This window comes from Polyergus mexicanus, unplaced genomic scaffold, assembly GCF_030449975.1.
Source record: "Polyergus mexicanus isolate NDT 795.1 unplaced genomic scaffold, iyPolMexi1.0 SCAF_11, whole genome shotgun sequence".
In the NCBI taxonomy this organism is placed as follows: domain Eukaryota; kingdom Metazoa; phylum Arthropoda; class Insecta; order Hymenoptera; family Formicidae; genus Polyergus; species Polyergus mexicanus.
This window is the reverse complement of record NW_027223331.1, coordinates 3632833-3653947: the sequence shown is the minus strand read 5'-3', so window position 1 is coordinate 3653947 and position 21115 is coordinate 3632833. Positions and strand designations below refer to the sequence as shown.

At 37.6% G+C, this 21115-nt stretch overlaps 1 protein-coding gene and 1 long non-coding RNA gene across 5 annotated transcripts in view; one reads left to right on the top strand and one right to left on the bottom strand.

Moving 5' to 3' along the window:
- The window catches only part of LOC138937734 (uncharacterized), a 272331-nt gene extending 252139 nt beyond the window's left edge, over positions 1-20192 (top strand). The window contains exon 5 of the long non-coding RNA XR_011447564.1: positions 19859-20192. This is a non-coding gene — a long non-coding RNA (uncharacterized lncRNA). The remainder of the gene's footprint in view (positions 1-19858) is intronic.
- The window catches only part of LOC138937728 (kinesin-like protein KIF26A), a 317690-nt gene that overhangs the window by 189680 nt on the left and 106895 nt on the right, over positions 1-21115 (bottom strand). For all 4 annotated transcript variants that reach the window (XR_011447562.1, XM_070304263.1, XM_070304264.1 and 1 more), the window contains exons 5-6: positions 15896-16693; positions 14305-15437 (exon numbers count right to left, since the gene is read on the bottom strand). Coding sequence is in view for 3 of the 4 variants with exons in the window: in XM_070304263.1 (XP_070160364.1) it covers positions 14305-15437; positions 15896-16693 (1931 nt within the window). In the remaining variant the exon portion in view is untranslated. The remainder of the gene's footprint in view (positions 1-14304; positions 15438-15895; positions 16694-21115) is intronic.

Genomic DNA, 21115 nt, shown 5'->3' with positions numbered 1-21115 from the left:
CGAGATCTGAGTCGATACACGTGCGGCAGTCGCATTCTGCATTCGGAAACGACCGGCTTTCTTTCGTGGCTGTCCGCGTATATAATACTCGTCGTATCAAGAATATTATCTCGACATTTCGATGCACGAGACGCATCGAAACGAGAACGAAACGCAAGCACGTGCGTTAATAGTGTATGAAAATCATTACCTCAGAATAAATATACGAAAATATGACAGCATTTATTCATCTAAAATTTATCCAATAATTCTAATAATTATCCAATAATTCTATGTTACGACTGTCTGTCTTTTATCTTTTTATCTATGAGCATACGACAATAATGAATTTTTCATCTTCAAGCTACTTTATTAATTCAGAAAATGTAAAAAAATCATATGGCAGAGTTGATTATATAATATTTATTTATTAATTTATCACAAAGAACAGATTCGATTAAATTCATAATATACCTATAATATCACGATAAAAGTTCCTTTAATATGTTGAAAATGAGTCTGAACGCGATATTGGATGCCAAGTTCCTAAGAAAGCGGCCTGAAAGGGGCCGCGCGATCAATCATCCATGCACGACGTATTGTGTCGTGCGATTTTTATTCGGTATTTGTTTTTTCATATCCATTTTGTTTACGAGATACCCCCGGCATAATGCAGTGACGGGCACGATGGCGCAGCCGTGAGGAAGATGTATCGCCGTATCGCGAGGCACGAAAAGCGAATGTTTACGATACGGCGAGCCGATCGCCCGAATCTTAGAGATGGGGGATCACGAACGAGATCGGAATGACAAATTATTTCCCCGCAGGAAACCCGGATTGTGTCGTAGTCATGTGAGCCCGGATTAGACCACGTAATCGACAAGCGATCCATCAGGATATAGCAATCCGACATCAAATGCGATCTTAATACGCCCGGCAGGCCGTTCGATATTATTCTTATCATATAGTTTCTGATATTTCTTTGCACACACATTCGGTATAAATCGTCCTATCCGATCATTATAATAATAATTTTTGTCGTATCGTTGAATAGTCTAGCTTGTATAAATCCTTACAAATATAAGTTTACATGATCTTTATGATATGAAGATAAATTTATAAGAGCTAAAGAAATAAAATTAATTTAATTTAATGTAAGATCTCATTTTATAGTTGTCATATTCTTGATATAGGTATTCAGACTGACGACTTTGAACTATCGTAAAGACATAAATTCGCACATCTAAAATGTGCCATTCAAACGTTCGCTACGACCCAAATAAAAGCAATTCCGAGAGCGAAGTGAGTTGAGAAGGAGCTTCGAATGTGACGAGAATCGCTGAAGGAGATAGTTTGTCTTTTGCTACGAGCACGCGTTTCTTAGCGATTTCTATCTCATACCATCGTTAAAGTCACGAAAGACACGGAGAAAAAAATCACGTACTTTCTCAGAATATGAGCAAAAAGATATTCATACAAAGGAAAAATGTGAGTTTTGTTTTGCAGTAGAATTAAGTTGGAATTGAAGCATTTTGGAAACAGCTAATGTCAAGCTTTAATTAAAATTAGTGTATACAAATCAATATAAAAATCGTATAATAACAATATTAATTGCAAGTATTAATAATATCTTGATATATTTTGATAAAGTATTAATATTATCCTAATATATCCTGATATTTTTTACGATATTATATTAAAAAATAATATTATACTTAACAAATCTTTTTTCAATTTGCTAAATTTTCGTATCGAACAAAGAAAAAGAGTGCAAAAATTAAAGAGAATTATCAAAATTCTAATGGAATGTAATGTACTTCATCCTATTCTTTTCTGCGTATTATGTAGCATATTATTATCAAATGATAAATTGACACTGTCGAAAGTCTGACCGAGCGACACATTCTCTTCGCCGTCTCCTTTATAAAAATGGTGCGAACTAGGCGTTGATCGAGTAGCCAAGATGACGAATGGACTATTGAGTTTGCACAAAGAGACGCTGTTGCAGGAGGTCGATCCTGCAAGATCGACTCTTTTTACGTCGGTCCATTTGACAAATTCTATTTATGCGATAGCTTCTTACATTCGAGCTTATAGTGCGATACGTCAATACGCGCGATAGATTACGAATCGATACTCGTTCATAAAAGCAAATCGCAACAAAAGAAAGATATTGTTACTAATTTATTGCATGTTATTATCGACTCGTATTGTTATACGTAACGCAAAGATATTAATATATTACGCGATAAAAAGATGCAGCTCTCTTGTTTCATTAATAAACTACATTTTATAATATAATACTTCAACTTCATAGAGAAAAAAAAATATTCTGTCAACAATAAAGATTAAGAAGCTCCTCTCTCTTATTATTATTAAGCGACAACAGGCTGCTTTGCTTGAAAGAAGACGGTAATATTAAGCGCGCTCTTATAATCTCGAAAAGAAATAGCAAAAAATGGTTGCTTCGTAAGAGCATGACAACAAGTAAAAAGCTGCTTACTATATACTTAGCTCCTCTTTCCTTAAGAAGAAGTCCTTTTTAAACAGGATATTTAATGAAGAGGCAAAACAAAATTTTCCCGCACAGTTTCAATCAAAAATCTATCTCGAATACCGATGCGCGTGATACGAAAAAAAAAAAAAAAAAAAAACGTAGAATATAGATTCACCTGAGATGCGGGACGAATTTAAATATATCAAAAACGCATGATATCCGCGTTCATAACGCCGAGTGGAGTTGCACTAATTAAAAACGCCAACATCCACATTAAACGCATCGTGAGGTCGGTGTAATTAAATTCAACGATATTAATTATCTCGCGACCGACACACAGGAAGGAGCTTAGAAGAGAGCATTCGAATCTCGCAGAGTCCTGAAGACAAGGAACAAAGGGCGAGTCGAGGACAATATTCCAAGAGTATAAAGTTCTACGGCGTGGCTGAGACGCAAAGCTAGCGTTAATTAACAATTAAAGTTATTACGTCCGTTCGGTTCCGGACGGATAACTTTTCTACTTATGTTTACTACTCGTATCCGCGTGCACGTAAGCAAGGTACTAGCCACACACACAAGCGCGTATATGTGCAAGAAAAGCTTGCCTAGCACGTTTGAAGGCGGCACGCGCAGACATTTGCATTTTACGACATACCTTAATTGAGCTGTTCGTTATTTTGTCGCAACGATTGCTAGCGCGTGTACGGCGCATTTTGTCGTCACCCGTTAGACGATTCTATGTTCGAAGCGAAAACGGCGAGACCGTGTCCTAAAGCGATGAAAAAAAATCATTGTTACCGAGTACGTTATCGTTACGGAAATATGTACGTATTTATTTTTAGGGGCGAGAGTAATTCGTAATGATGATCGGTGGAGCGTGAGGAAAAATACACACGATTCATGCTTAATTAACTGTGATTAATTATTCCGCTAATTATTTTCGATAAAGAAAGTGATTGTTTACGTAGTTTGCGCCGATAATTTGTACGATATTTGTCGGAGGTCGTTAAAATTAACCTCCGTATTCATACCGTCATTTAAAGATATAATCATCGATAAATACCAATACCGATAAAATTTCATATTTGATACATTGAGTTTTATTTTATTAGAAATTATATTTGAACGAGGAAAAATATGAAAATTATATAATTATATATTTATTAAATCTTTTTGTTGACTTGAAACTTTAGCAAGATAAATAACCCTTGCAACATTAGATGTTATCATGTTTCGATAAAATGTTTATATATTATTTAACGTACAAAAAAATATATGATACCATGGGGCATGTGCATTAACTCTGTCCGTAATATATTGTATATATAGAATTTATAAAAATTGAAATACGTAGGCAGTGATCAATGCACTGATATGTTCTACTTCATTCCCGTCTCATATAAAAAGCCTAGGATCTATAATTAAATCTCCAAAATGATAATCTACCTGAGAACCGAAAGACTGTCGGAAAACCATTATATGTACATAATAAAAAAGCAGCGCGACAAATAACGGAACATATGTGTCACCATAAAATCGCGAGAAAAGAATTCTAAGGAATAGAAAAATTATGATTCGTCGAGCGACTTTTACTTGTCGGCATCTATAATTGAATCTAAAGTCTGCTCAGCCAAAAGCACGATACAGGTGACATTAAGAATTACGAGGATAATTGCTTTATAATGCATTATAATTATATCGTTCTGTAGAGAAAAATATTGGCTAATTCGGACAGTTCTCCAGTTGTTTATATTTTTTTATTTCACATATATTTAATGTGTATTATAAAAAGAAAGAGTAGTAAAAAAAAACCTTCTAAATAATCTAATATATATACTTCGTATGAATTTATATTTTATTTATAATTTATATTTTACTTCTCTGTAAAAAACAAATATTTATACCTATGTGTATTTGAAAAACGAGAATTTCGCAAATTTGCGCAATTTAACAATTGGTTGTATTACGCGATTGAATCTCCCTGAAAATTTTTGAAATTGGATATCTCATCGCGATCATACTATAGGTAAAACTCGATTTTTTTTTGTGTGTTATAAAATATTCAGCGTAAATGCGTATGTAAAAGGACACAAATGCATAAAATATAAACGCTCGATCCGGCGAATCGTCGAAATCGACTGCATGTTCGCGGCCACAAAGCATTTCTCGTCTCGTGTTATTAATGGCATTGCCCGGTATTTTATGAGACTTCTTTTGCAAGCCTGTTCACAAACAGATACGAACGTTTCATTCCCAACATGTGGTAGATGCCGACCAATTAAATATTGAGGCTGTGCCAGCGGGAAATGTTTGCTTTTATTCCGCCGAATTGATCGATATTTCAAAAAATTAGTTAACGTCGCGAAAAATATCAAGTTTTATTTAAATTTCAGTGACCTATGTTGCCTTGAAAAATCTTTTCGTCAAGATACAAAATCGAGTTTTATGAACCCGAACGTAATCGCTCTATTCTTAAAAACTTATTGTAAAATATGTAGTAACAGAGATGAGAAAAAAGAGAAGCAAGAAGCTGTTTGCAAATTACTTTGATAAAGCAAATAAATAATAGTACAAATTGCAACATACACAACTCGTCGAAGTGCTGGCAGACACATTTGTCTAGGAATATGAGTCATCGAGACTGTGGTTCGGCACTACGCTTTTTGCAAATTAAAAGTTCTACGCGCAACGACTCTCGCGTACATAAAAGGTAATATATATTTTTTATTCCACAGTCCGCTGGTGCGTTTCGTTGACGACCACCCGCTGGCGTTCCGCGCTCGTTTGTATTTGTTTATCGATTGGATTGTTGCTCGCGTGACAAAATGCCGGCGAGAGAAAAGAATATGAAATGGTCATTCGCGGGCTCTCATCACGACGGCAGTTTTAATAGCGGAATTAAATTAAACGAGAGAAATGCCGAATCAAAAAATCATAAAGCATAAAAGAGATCGAATTTATTCCTAGATTTTATATTTTTCAAAGAGATCTCATTACAAAAGAAAATTTCATTCGAATGTAGGAGGATGAGAATTTGACATAAATTATAATCAAAGCGTAAAAAAATGCAGCAAAGTATGGGTTGAGAATTATTGTTATTGTTGCTTTTGTTGAAAGAAATAAATATATATAAATAGATAAAACAATTATCTTTTTGCACTTTATGTTTTATAATCTCAAATAAATTCAGTTAGTTTCATTGCTGTTATTATAGTAACGTAAAAATTTAAAAAAATTGTTACGTGAAAATTATCAAACTAGCCAGAGCTAAAGATTATGCCAATCTTTATTCCACCACGTGTTCGACTGATTTATGATTTTTTTGAATGGTATAACAAATCAAAAATCGAGTGTAAGATATGCATACTTGCAAAGCTATTCGTACGAAAAATTGCCTAATATTCCGGCATCACACCATCATCCCTCTGATCTTCGAAGATCTCCGATTTTCGAAGTGTACGACACAACACGATATATTATATTATTTGTATGACACGATATATATATATATATATATATATATACCACACTTGATATAAGACTGATGCCGAAAGGACCAATATAAAACGCGGGTACCTCTTGACATATTCGACGATATAAAATCGCGTGCGGTCTAATTGAGTCGATAAAAAGATCTGGTCGCGCGTGATCTCTTCTGTTTTTACGATCGAAATCTGAGAGAGAATTCCTCCCTATATATATATATATATGTACCGTTTGCCCACCGCCTTTCGACCACTGGCCACGGTGATATATGAAGCGGCCATGGACCCCCTGTAGTCGGGGTTACGAACCTCCAAATTGATTTGAATCGTTCCTCGACCATAATGCTGGATAACTAATGACGTTCACGCGCTCCCGATATTCGGACAGGTACGAGATTTCACCAGCGCGGGTACGAAAATCTCCTGATACAATGGCACGTAAAGCCATTTGAATTGCGTCAGGTCGCTTGATAGAACGTACGCACATATTACTTTGTATACGTGAAAAGAATTTAAATGGAGGAAAAACATTATCATCAGAAAAAATTAAATCTCTCGAAGAATTCTATACACTACAAGTTGCACGTCGAAACAGAACTTATTCGAGTAGATTGGATCTGTTCTAAAATCGTTATAAAAGTTCTGTTACTTTCTGAAACTCTTGATTATTTTTTTATAAATCGAAATACGCTGCTCTTTACAAAGTAATAAGGCATATAAACGCGCGGCTGATGCGCTGTTTTTTTTCACGTCCGTCGTCCAAAGTGCGACTTCAATATCCGCAACACGACGCTTTAATCGGCTAATCATGGTTGTCCGCGCGCGTACGCAGATACACGTTAATTGGAACACACTAGGAAAAAAAAAAGGCTCGATATACGGTCGGAGCGGTCAAAGTGGCCGAGCACGTCCATCGGCATCGGCGATATCAAATTGAAAAGTAATATCGGGACCGAAGTGTGACATAATTGCCTGTACATTGGTTCACGTATACGCGCACGTCCGGTAGGGTAATTACAAACTGCGGCTTCCCACACGAACGCGCTTGGTACATGTGGACCGGTCTTCACGAGCTATCGGCTTTTAATAATCAGCCATGAAACTCGTTAAGATGCCGCTGGTTAATCGACATAATGCAGGCATTTCAGGCTCTAATTGGCGAAATCGAGGTCTCAATCGAAGCACCGAAAAAGAGTCGACGACATCTTCGTGGACTCGTGCACGTAGCTGTTTAAACACTTGGCATTAATGCCTTTATTTTACAATGAAAAGAGAAAGATAACAAAAATATTTTTTTTTTAAATGACGGGAACTTACAGAATAGCATTCATTAATAATAGTAATAATTAATTCTGACGACGTGGAGAATTTAATGACTCAGGTATGTTAAATTTTGATTAGAAATTACATCGATGCTCGTATTTCTTTTAAAATATTTCTTATTTACGTTTAAAAATTTTTTGATCATATAAATTGAATTGATACTCTATTTAGATCATAATAAAAAAAAAGAAATTCAGAACTATTAATTTAATATCTAAGAAAGTAATCAATGAGCAAAATAGATTATAAATTAAAAATTAAATGCTTCTTGAATTTCAACTTCTCCCATCATGGATCTGAAACCGTTTTATTCCCGATATTAAATTAAAGCTATCCAGCTCTCCTCGATTTTTTTAATCGATCAATTACTCACTATTGATTACTATATGCAAGATAAATCATTGCGATCAAAAATAAGTTGATTCATTTTCAACAAAGCAAGCAATGTGAGAAGCAATGTGAAAAATATGAGCTCATCTTTTCAAAATAAACTGTTTCAGCTTGCAGATTCTACCTGATGCGAAATGTGTGTCGACTGAGATTTGTCAAAAAGTCACATAATTCCGGACATTTTTGAAACCGATTTAGGAGTGCCGAAATTTTTTAATAAACGAATTTCCGTTTATCAACCACATAAATTGGTGAATTGATTCTCGTTATGCTTTCCCCCATTTTGACAGCGAATAATAAATGATAATAGACTTGTATCATTTAATGCTTAATAATCGGCGCGACTATTAAATTAATGCACGATAAGGGGTATTAGAAGGAGTGGTATAAATGAGGATCTGACTGAATACGTGACACACACATGATGAAGCCGATACCGACAAGGTGCGCGTGACAAGTTGGTAGATCGTTTATCGATGTACAAATGAAAGACGAAGCAGATGAAAGAAAAAGAATAGAGAAAAGGTGGAGTAGAAGATATATATAAAACATTTCAACTTCTCTCTACACTTTCCTTCATTCATAATAAAAGAGAAATAAAAGAAAGATAGAAAGCTCAAAGAGACATGAGGATATCCCCCTTTCTCTCTCTTTCTCTTTATATACAATATATATATATATATATATATATATATATATATATATATATTTTCTTTCTTTTTCGCAAATTAAAATTAAAATCCTCTTAAAACACCGCATGTGGAAAAGATGGAGAGAGATAATACATGATAAGTGCAGGTAGCGTTAATAAAAATATAAAGAAGGATATAAAGGAGCTAACGGGGAAAAGAGAAAATATATTTAAAGCTGAAATTCATATTAAAAGTGAAAGAAAAGAAAGAATATTTTTATACTTAAAGATCCGCAAAATTCTTCTATATAAATAATTTACAATAATCGATTAATGTATAAAAAATACACAACACATTCTTAAGAAATTTTAATTGGCTTTATGCTAAAATTAAATCAGTCAAAAAATTAGTTCCCTCATCATAGTGTAACTATCGATTACTTTTTAGATCTGATAAGCTATAAATGTAAGAACATGTGTGTGTGTGTGTAAGAACAGAAATCATTAGCGTAACATACTATTCGCTCGCCTTTTCAATTACGAAGCGAGGATCTTCAAAGAGAGAACATGTAAGAAAAAGGAGAAGCGAAATAACAAATCTCTGTCGATAGAAATAATCGAATCGAAGCGGAGATATATAGGAGAGAAATTATTATATGGTAAACGAGGCCACGTCCACAGGTGCCATAACAACTAGTATTATCCCATTAAAATAAATGTAAAACAGAGATGGCGTTTCACTTACTCTCTTTCGAACTTGCTGTCTTTGTCTCTTTCTCTCTCTTTTCCTTCTCCCGTTTCTCTCTACTGGTACAGCTTTACGTCTGGCTTGGCACAGGGGTAGAAAATAGGAGTTGGCCGAAGCACGGTAGGGCGCATTTACATGATATGAATATAATGGAGAGGGCTGGGTCGTGTCGGTGAACTCGGGCTATACGAGAGAACGCTACCTGTTGAACGAAGAGTCCGGGGTATCACCGGTGACCCACAGGATGTACCCGGGATCGTCGGCAGGCTCGTTGTCGGTTAGTAACGGGTCATCCCGCAGATTCCGGCTGCTTATCGAATGACGAGCAAATACAGTCAAGAGAATAATTTAAAAACATGCGAGATTATACCAATCGGGTAATAATTCTTCTAGTGATTTATATAGAAGTTAGAAGCATATGGAGAATTTGAGACATTTTACATTTTACATGTTTAAGTATTTAGAAATTATTTCTATAGCTAAAACAATTATTTTTAAAACAAAAACAATTAACAATAATCTCTTGAAAGAATCGAAAAAAGCGAGATATAATAGATAGGAGAATTGAAAGTTCCTCAAATACATGCAAAGGTTATTAATTTTGTTTCATGATGTAATTTGATACTCAGAATGTGTTTTGATGTAAATTTTGTATCGATGAGTTTGCATCCCATCGCGAATAATTTTTCGCAGCATGCAGTTTCTTATGTTCGCACCAATAATTATTGCCGCTCGCATCAGACACGATATACCACTTGCATGTACATAACGAGATAAAGACTTTCCTCGGCTTTCAAATTAAATAGGATACGTTTCCACAAATAATGTGTGTGCAGGCGTTTATTTACGTTTCGTTCCTCGCATCCCATCTGCCTAATTAAGGGTTATCCGAGTATGTCTAATAGAATCTCAGCGTGCTATCGCGTTGCCCACGCCAAGCTTCAACAACGAAGACAAAATCCTGTATGCTATAAATATGTATAGGATAAAGCGCGCGCGTTCGATGAAAAATCCGAAGATACTTTCTTCCTTTTCTGTAATTCTATATAATGACGATCATATTCTGTCCTTTCAATGTTATCTCATGCGAGTAGAATCCCGGTTGGTCATCCAGTTATGCATTTATATATTCTTACAATAATTTTTCGACTCGAGAGTCGCGCTAAAGAGAAGCGAAATACGTTTACAAATAGCGATAGAAAACGCGATACACCAGTCGCCCAGTCGCCTCCAACGATCATCGCACGGAGGTTCCTTACGGAATCCTTAGGATTTTCGCCTTCTTGCCCGATATTATTTTCCTTTTTTCGATTAAAAGTGATCCCAACTATCGCGATCCTCGAGATTGCAATTTTCAAGAATGGCGGCAGGCAGGCCGGGTTGCTTCTCAGGAGACGCGAGACGAGCTGCTTCGTAAAAATCGCTCTCGCGACCCCGGAGCCAGAGGTCGGAAGTGAGGGACAGCGACGGACGCGGGGCGTGAGACGAAGAGAGGAAAATGAGAATAGTACAAGAGAGAAAGAAAGAACGAGAGAAGGAATGAGGGAGAGAGAGAAAGAGAGTATCGCGGAGGCAATATAAAGAGGCAATAAAATCACGACGTCCAACAATACGGGCGGACTTGGCCCACCGCCTTCATTTTATCCTCTCTGCACTTCTCCACTTCCCTCCCCTTAACCCGTCCCGTCGGCATCGGGGATGTGCATCCTAGGTCAATTTTATTTGCCGTGTGTTCGGGCTGCGTATAGACTGGCAACTCCAATGTGAAAGTTTTGAAATCTCAACTTTACGAGAGGCGCAACGGCGGAGTCCATCGGGAAATCGAGACCTCCATCGGAGTTCGATTGCGAGAAAATTTGGAAAAAGAAGCGCAGCCACTCCCGGCAACTTCGCATCGTGTTTGCGATACCGATTTACATCCGGAGCGTCACGAAAACGATTAAAACGAAGCGGTTGACTATTCCTGAGGAATCGAATAAGAAACGCGAAATAAACCAACAAGCTCGGCGAAAAGTTTGCCAATGTTCGGTAGGAAAACGTCCGAAACATTCTCAAACTCATTTTCATGTTGATATCGATGTATGTCAAAAGGAATCTTAAAAATGTTAGTGGAGGAATTCGAAAACGATACGCATAGAGACATCTCTGCAATATTTTCAATTATGATAAACGCGACGTAACGCTATAAAAAAAATTATTAATTTTAAATTCGAAACTATTAATTTTAAACTGTTTGTAACTTTCTCTATTGTTCAAAGTTTAGTAGTTATTTTTCTCGACATATTAATATTTGTGAAAGAGTATCTTGTGAAGAAAAATATGCATTGCTTATAAATTGTAATGTTGTCCTATGAATGTTAGGTAAGTTTATATTTTTACTAAAATTCAGTTAAATTTTAATATATTCAGAAATACAAAATAATATTGGCACAAAAAATAATGATAGAATATAAATATTAGACTTCAATAACAGATACGATAAAGACAGCTAATTTTGAAATTTAATTAATATTATAAAAAATTAATAATGGAATATCGCGAACAATGTACTCGTGGAACATTGGATTAATTTCAATTCTTGTCGCACGACAACTTGCTACGAGACTGTAACTGTCTTTTCTAAGGAATTGTTAAGGAGTAAAAGGAAAAAGGTATTGAGAAGAGACTGTTCCTGGAGAACAGGCGTCACTATACTGACAAGAGTGCATTGAAATCATTGGAACACAAGGCACGATCGCTCAAACGCCCGCTACATCCTATTATACGTTAATGACGAGTTAACTAACTGACTTGTAATAGTGCGATTGTACATCGCAATTTTCTACACACATATATGTAATATTCACGATCGTTTGTTTAGAACTGTTGCAAAAATAAAAAAATTTCTCGCAAAATTGATAAGTCATTCGAAAAAAAGGAAGAAACAAACGCACGAAATTCTATTTCAGCAATATTGTTCTGGCATGCGTTCATTCAATAACAATAGCCAACCATGTCCGGCTTTTATATAAAAGAAAAGAATATTTGTATAACAAATGAAAAATGTTTCAATAGACGTTCAATATCGAAAATTTTCATCAGCTGTATTCAAAAGAAGAAAAAATGCGATAGATGCAACATTCATTTAATGTAAATTAATGAGGGGAATGCGAATGGTTCAATCGAGATAAAAGGGCAAACCATCACATGGTATACATTACACATTCGATACATATCGTATCATATTAAACGTTCTTAAATCCTCGTTGGATGTTTCGATGAGCCAATCATTGCTTTGCCCGAAACATTATTAAAACTCGCGTAAGCCTAAAGCCGTGGTCGCGTTTGCTCGCTGAAAGCCCTGGCTTATTATATGCATACATATAATCGGATATCCGAATAATAATAATATACCATTCGCTTTGAATAATTCGCCAATGCGTTCCAAAATCTGGCGCTAACCAGAGAGACTTCTTCCGAGCGTTCTTTCTCCACCACCTCGTTCAGAAAACTTTCGATTATCGATGTACATAACGTCGTTATTAAACGTACTTCGTAATTAGCCGCCGCTAATAACTCATATGATTCACGTACTTTACACGTACATACGAAAGAGCTAATGAGAACGAGAGGGAAAGAGAAAGAAAAAGAGGAGACAAGATGGAGACAGGAGTACGGGCAGGCTGCTCCAAGAATGCCATTGCGCTTTACAATATCCACGAGCTATGAGCAAGGTTATTAAAGGGCTGAGGTTAAGGGGAAAAGACGGTTGCGGCTTTAGATAGATAAAGATAAAGAGAGAGAGAGAGATAGAGAGACAAAGAGAAAGAACAAGAGCTTTCTCCTCGCGCATAAAACCGCATGCGATTTACGCTCGCTCGTGCAAGCGCTCTCGCGCGTAAGCTGCGTGTCTTTTCATACGAGAAGGTCGAAAATATGCGAGCCGAGATCAAAGCTTAAGACCGACCTAACCAGGAAGGATGGTCGCGTATACATGTTCCGTGATAATGGTTAATGTGATGCAAAATACGCCTTATAAGACCAATGGGGGGTCGGGAAAATTGGACTTTCGCACTTTCCATTTAGTCGCGGGACGAAGAAACGACCCGGCAGGATTTGAAGCTGAGTGTTATTCTACAGCTAACTGCGTTCGCATAATCGTGTGATTACCTCCGTTAAAACACGGAGAACGGTGCGCGAAATGAGTAAGAAACATGAGAGATAATAGGTTTATATTGTTTGATGCGGAGTAAAATATATAAGCTTTTCACGGGGAAAGTATTTTGTTAGATTTCTCTAGTTAGTAGCGCTTTGCAATTTTTATCAATTGCAGTTAAATTTAAAGATAGTTGGCTAAAATGATTTAGAGTTTGCGGATATTGAATATCGAATGAAGCAAACAAGCTATCGATTCGCGTAATAAATAATGCTTTTGCAAGCGTGGCTACGATTGCATTCACGCTCCAAGAAGCAGGACTGCTTGATAACGATGAAAAATGTACGGCACTCGACTTTTTACATTTAGACGCGCTAACGGAATATGAGATCTGTACACGCGGTTACGATCTTGTAAATTGGTTGCTTCGCGCGCGACATAAAAGAATATAAATTTCTCCGAACAAATAAAAATCGTGTAATAGCCGTAATAAACTTTCACAGTATTCAAACTGTTTAAATCAAATTTTTTTCTTCTTATTTGTTAACCATTATTCATTGATATATTCTGTGACGTTGATGTCTCGAAAAAAATTCAAAGTATTAAAAAAAAAAATTACGATTGATCAGGCAACGTTCAATGAAATTTTCAGACTTTCGTTACGAATAATTTTAAAATAATTTTAAAATCATTTCTGTGTTTTAAAAGTATAATCGTTAACATTTTAAAGATCTAAAGAAAAAGAACAATGTAATAAATTGAAATTTAGTTGAATTACATTAAATATAATTTACAGTCGAATCGTCAAAAAGACAAGAAAATTGAAATGCCGAAAATTAAAAAAATTACTTATGCGAATAATATAAATTATTTAATGCCCGAGGTTTTATGAAATTGTCGAAATGCCTAGAATCGTAAAGGTGAGAAAAATAAATATTTATGAAAAAATGTAATTTACAATTCTTCGTGTGATTTTTCTTTAAATCTTCTTCTTTTTCATAGAATAAAAAAAGATGGATGCTCCGGAAAAATTAAAGCATCATCGCGGTAACTGAAAAGCTCGCATCAGTATATTGCGACACGCTATCATATTTGCTAAATTGAGTGAGCACTGACCTTGCGAAGAACGCTGCGGCTGCGCTGGCCTGCGCCGGCGTCCCGGGCACTCCGCTCACGTTGTACGAGTACTTGGTCTCCTGGTACACCTGATACGCGCTCGATGGTTTCGAATGCGATGGTCTATGGTAGTAGTGATCCCCGCTGTGGTGACTCTTCTCCGACTGTTGCTGAGCAATCTTACCCAGACCGTAACCTTGCGCGGACGAGGCCAGCATCTTGCCGTGACACTTGTCACCCTTTTCGCACGAGGAGGGTGGATGGAGAAGATGCGATTTCTCGTGCGCGGATACCAGCGCGGACGCCGGCTGCTTATCGACGGCACCGTAAACCTTAAAGTCGGCGTAACCCTTCAGCTCGCCGTAATAACGCAGATTCTCGACCTTGTAACCATGCCCGACATCGTGGCTCTTGGCTTTGCTGATCTCGTGCTTGTTGTAGCCGGCCTCCTGCGAGGCCGGCTTCATCCTTTCCGCGCTACACTTGCCGACTGCCGCAGTCTCGCCACAGCTACCGCTGTGTAGAGCGACCTTTCCCGATAGCTTCTCGATCTTCAGCATGGATCTCTCACTCGGACGACCTTGAATCGCGTCGCTGCTACTATTCCGATTCGATTCCGACCCGGTACCCTTGTACTTGTCACACGTTGTTACCTCGCCGCACGAACCGTCGCAGCCACCGTCCGCGAAAACATTACCGACGATGACACCGCTAGCGATGTTGCTACCGTTGATCCCGCGGGTCTGTTGCTGCTGCTGCTGCTGCTGCTGCTGATGATGATGATGATGGTGGTGATGATTTTTCAACGTAATCGGTTCGATGTAACAACGCGAGGATAACGTTGCGTCGCAATCATCGCCGGTCTCCTGTAGTAAATTCTCCTTGCTATTGTTATTGTTATTATTGCTACTGTTATTGCGCACGTCGCACGCTTTGTGGAAGATTCGTTGTCGCGCGATCGGGGCACGTGTTGCTTCTCGCGCGGTCGGCGTGATACTGGCCAGATTAGAGGGCGTCTCGGCGCCATGAGTGCCGGTGTTCCCTCTTCCCCCACTGGAATTACCGCCACTGCCACCGCCACTGATGCTGCCACCCCCGCCGCCACCACCACCTTGTCGTCTGCCCCTCTCCTCCTGTCGAATGATAATGCGACGTACTATAGTCGGCGTGTAGTACTACGATTCATGCACATTCTACCGTTAATGCGTCGGGTATATATCAAGCCGCCGCCACGTGAGCTGCTGAGAAAATGGAGCAATAATGGTAGATGGCGATCAAGAACGCGGACGAGAGTTTCTTCTTAATCAAATACATACAATATATAAAATGATATGAAATTTCGGAATAAATCGTTATTTTTATACGAACACACATATGTATGTTTTTTTTATGACATTTAATTTCAAAAATTAATTTTTTAAAATAATTCTACATTAAAAATATCGCGTAAAATTCTGCGATATAATTGTCGGATACCCTCTATGTTACTCTAATGATTATAACGTTGATCTATAACATCTCGGAATAATCCGCGCGCACTAACCTTTAGAGGTACGACACAAACGAGACTTTTTTATATCTTATGGCTTACCTGGATCTTCTTAAAGTCGTCCTGTCGTCTGGACACTTCGATGTACTTAGGCGGATCAGCATGATATTTGGGTGGCGGTTCCACTACTCTCGGCGGGGCCTCTTGATAGCGCGGCGGCCTGTCAAACTGTCGATACTTGGGCGGATCGATATATGGATTATTTCGATGGCCGCAGTAATTCGGCAGTTGGCACTCCGTGAGATCCGATTGCGACCGGTTCAGCTGACAGTGATCCGACACGTTCGCCAATGTTTTCTGCTGCTCCTGGTGACTCTGTCTGCCGTGCTTCCCGGCTTGCGACCTCTCCTGACCACCAGCGTGAGACTTGGTTCCTTTATCGGCACGCTCCTTGCATATCTCGGACTTTTCTCTCTTCTCCTGGCAGGATGGCGGTCCGTCGATCTCATAGAATGTCAGTTCCTTCTTCAGCTTGTCGTGTTGCCGTAGATTCTCCGTTTTAACAGGCGGATTTATTTGGTAGAATGTGAGCTCGCGTGAATCCTGGGACTTGGAGCGTATCTCCTGGCACAGATGGTGTTGCCGTTCCGGCTGAGAATGGCTGCGTGAATATCTTTGATCGAGCCTCGAGCCGTCCTGATACTTGGATCGCGGGTATCTTTCATTGGCACCGAGTTTGTGCCCGTACTCGAGATACTCATCGCCGTACTTGAACAACTGTCGCGGTTTGTACTTCTCCTCGAATTGTGAGTAATTGTACGTGTTGAAGCCGACTTGATTAAAGTTTCTGCTAAGATTCGTGGAATCGTAATCGGTTGATGTCACCGCTTCCATGTTTATCTGGAACAGAATGGAAAGAAACATTATTAGAATAAAAACTTTGAGATTGTTATCTTGAGATCGTTTTCTCTCTTTTAATTTTTATTATATTATAGTATAACTCCAACATTATTTTTTTTTAAATATGTACGGTTAACGATCGCGACATATTTCTCGGCGAGATGCCGAGGCGACGGATAAACCACGAGACAAGCATACCCAAAGAATTTACGTGAATTGCTCGACGAGCGGCTTCGAGAAAGACGAAGAAGGGCAAGAAGCTGAACTCGAGGCAGCAACGACGGCCATAAATCGGGGAGGCCCGTCTTCTTAAACGCCGGAGTATTTAGCGCGAAACAAAAAGCCGCCGTGAGATAAATAAAATCTGACACCGGGAGGGCGTGCCGCCGCTATCCACCACATCGTGTCCTGAATAAAGCCTTGCTCGCTCCAACGAAGAGCGACAAGGAAAGACAAAAATGTTGCGCAAAAACCCCGTCGGAATAAACTGAGAGGGTTGAAGAAGGCTCGGAGCTCGTGTCAAAAATCAAGCCGAGAAAACCGGTTCGCACCTCAAGACCTGAAAGCTGATCAGTACACGTGTATACGGTCTGTCCCAGGAATACTTATGTATAAATTTTTTGAATTTTGGAAAATTAGTAATTTTTTTGTACAATTAAGTTTGAATATATATATCTCTTTTTCTAAATATGAGATATTCCAAAATTTGAGCGCTGACTTTTTTTTTTTTTTTTTTTTTTTATAAAATTGAAATGTAATTTTTCTAAAAAAATTTAATGTAGCATTATCTTTCTCAACATTAAACATTTTTGCAAATTTCTCTCTTGAATTAAAAATCTATAAAAGTAAAGTTTATTTTAAATATGCGGAAAACATGAAGATATCGTTACTAATCTTTTCATCCTTGTACCTTGTTTTATATAAAATTTCTAGATTTTTATTTATTTACACCATTTAAATATTGCTATTCTGATATAAGAGAAAATTGTTCAAATTGATTGAGTGAGTTCGTAGATGAAGTCGTGGAGAGCCTAGGACCTGGGACACCCTGTATATACGCGGGACCACTTTCAAAACCGATGTATCCAAGATCACATACGATCTCACTTTCTTTCCATGCGAGCCCCTATTCAGAAGGCTGCGAGGCACGATGAAGAACCGAGATGCCCGGACACGATTAGCCGCGGCGACTTCGCGAAAGTCGTCTCGCAAAGTTAAAGTAACGTCACCTATCTCGTGTTCGTCGCGATAACGAGAGAAATGTTCGATCTGAGGCCCAGATGGTCGCGCGAGTTAACAGGAAAGAACGAGCCGAGAAAATTATCGATCGCAACTTTCGCAAGTACGATGATCACGTTTGGCGATCGATCGTCTAATCCGGTTTCACGGATCACCCGGTACGTACTCGGCACTTCGTAACACGCTCTGCGAATCGGGAATGCCCCTGCGGGGCTGCAGTTATATATTACAACCTGGTAATGAAGACTCTCTCCACGGCAAGAGCAACGAGCTACCGACGAGAGGCCTTGTTTATCGCCTCACCTCAAATATACAATTAACATGTTGAGAAAACGCCCGGAATATCACGTTGTCACTATCTCTCTTTCTCTTTCTCTCTCTCTCTTTCTTTCCGTTTTCTCCTCTTCCTTTCTTCCTTCTTACCAATTTCTTCAACCCCTTTCTCGAAAAGAAAATCCACGTGACAAGACCGAGACTGACTCGCGGAAACCTTTCACTTTTATTATCATAGTGCTCGTTAGAGCGACCATTTCAAGAATGTTAACTCGGAATTCATCGCTAAAGGGACTTTAATGTCCCTCTATTTTTACGGAACTTCGCGCTCGTAACGCGGAAATGTGCCGACAGCATCCGCGATAAATCCTAATAAAGTATGACGTAATTAATATGCCCATTCTTCAATTTGTCTAGCGCTTAGTTCAAGCTATTACCTTGCAAAATGATAAACTCGATTTTCCACGCTATTTACACTTAATTTTTGACTGTCGGAGATATATCCAGCGCGCGAATACCGTGTATAATAATTTAGCAACGATCTAATTATTTGGAAAATCAGATTTTGTTTAATTCATCTCCAATGTATTTATTCACAGAAATAAATCCGAGGCTTTATGTTTGCATATTACAACATGTACGTGTATTAGAGATAAATATAGCTGCTGCGTAAAAACATCGCTGTTTTAAAATTTATAACAGATAAATATTTAAACAAATACAATGTGCTATTGTATCAATAACAGTGAGTTTTGGGCTATCCATCTCGATAGATTATTGGATTCTGCTTATCGTATAAATGCAATGACAGATATAAAAAATATTGTAACGACATCTCGAAATAAAATATCGTCGTCGCATACCGAATCGATTATATGTACAATTTCTCAAAGCTATAAAAAATACTTGTTACTCGCGATAGAATGTTCTGAATGAACGCACGATACGCCGTTGACCCCGATGCGAAGATGCCATTATTTTTGCGATGATGCTGGATGACGTGTGTCATTATTAAATATCATTAAAGAGAAACGCTGTTGGACCCGCGGGAAATCGTATGATGCGGCTTGCACACATTCATGCCAAATAAATTTCATACCCACATATATTCGCGTGAAATCCTTGCACTGAGCGTACCATACTTCGATGTTGCTTTCATTAATTATTATAGAATAATATTACGCACAATATTAAAATTGTATATCGAAAATAAATATTTTTATATCGCAATAGGATGTTAATACATTTTGGCAATCATTAATTTTTTTATTGGTCAAAATTATTCAATTAATTAGTAATCAAAATAATATGATACTTGTCTTGTCTTGTAGAACCATCAATTATTTTATATCTTGAGCTATCTCCAAATATCGAACTAATATTTTTAATATGAACTGATTTCTTCAACAAATGGTTTTTGCGGATATGAGACAAATTGATCAATGCACTTCTCATTCGTCTTCATCACTCATTTATGAGTGTAGCAGATATGTTCCGATGATAATAAAAGCGTAGAAAACGCTTGCACGTTGCAACCGCATACCCATAACTCATTCTGTCGTATAATTTGGCAAGTCTAGTCTCTCCGTAGGGTGTCGAAACGAATCGCACGCATGGATCGTCATAAATATTAATAGAATCTTTTTTTCGCAGGTTCCACACCGCGGAAGAAGATAATCATGTTGTTTACGCTGCCAATAACAAGCTCCTTCGTCGTCGGACCTTACCCTGTACGAGCGGGGCCCGTTTCGAAATGGGGCCCCATAATTACGGTTGCCGCTGAGATTATCCCGGTGCAACCGGTGCCCTGTTACGAAGTGTCCGAAATAAACCTCGTTTCTCATTAGATCGACGCGTGAAAATTACAGCACTCGAAGGTTAATCGAGCCAACGTGTATATTTTACGCGGAATCATATTAATGAAAAAATTACATCAAGTCTCAAGTGTTACGACGGTAATAAATTATATTGATGATTGAATATGTATTTCAGGAAAAATGTTACAAACACATCATTTTAATGAAAATGATATTTTTCTTGGTAAAAATCAATTTTTGATTAAATTTTGATTTAAATTTAAAATTTGAAAACGATAGAAATAGATATTGTATTAGAATATAATTTTAATATTATATAATGAATTCAATTTTAATTTTTTTTTACAAAAAATGTACGTGTAGATGTAGAGATATATATTTTATTAATAATTTTACAAAATATAAAATGTGATGTTATTAATTCCTCCATATAAACCGCCCTTCCCATTTACTTAATAAATGCAAATAATAATAATTGTAGAGTATATTTTGTATTTAAATATATTTGTATGTATTTAATTCAACTATATATATTCTTAATTATATGACAAGATTGTAATAATATCTATTCGTATGAAATTATCAGTTGATTCGATTGAATATATTCACCAGGCAAATCGACTTGTCACAAAGTCGGCGATTCAAATGTTCATTTGCTCGCGATCTTGTAGGCTATAAAACTACAACTGTATAAAGGAACACAAGCCACGAGTGGCAACCTCTCTTTCCCTCTCTATCTCTGCAAATTTTGAAATTATTAATTTAACTGTTCCCCTTTAACTGCTACTGCGCCTGCGGCTAATATTTCCCTCAGAAACGAAGATGAGAGTGCGCAGGATAGAAACTATTAAATGAAGGAGACAAAAGCACAAGGCGGGGAGACCATGGGACAGAGAAAGATAGAGAAAGATGAAAAAGACTAAAGGCAGAGTACCCTTGGTTACCGTGTAAATGAGGCGATGAACAAAGTTTCGCCTGCAAACATCAAATAAAGGTAGGTAACGCGGTTAGTTTCGGCCATGTGGCTACTCATGAAAATATTGAATGACAAGCAAGAATGTCATAAGGGGCGAAAATGATTTGTTTACGAAAT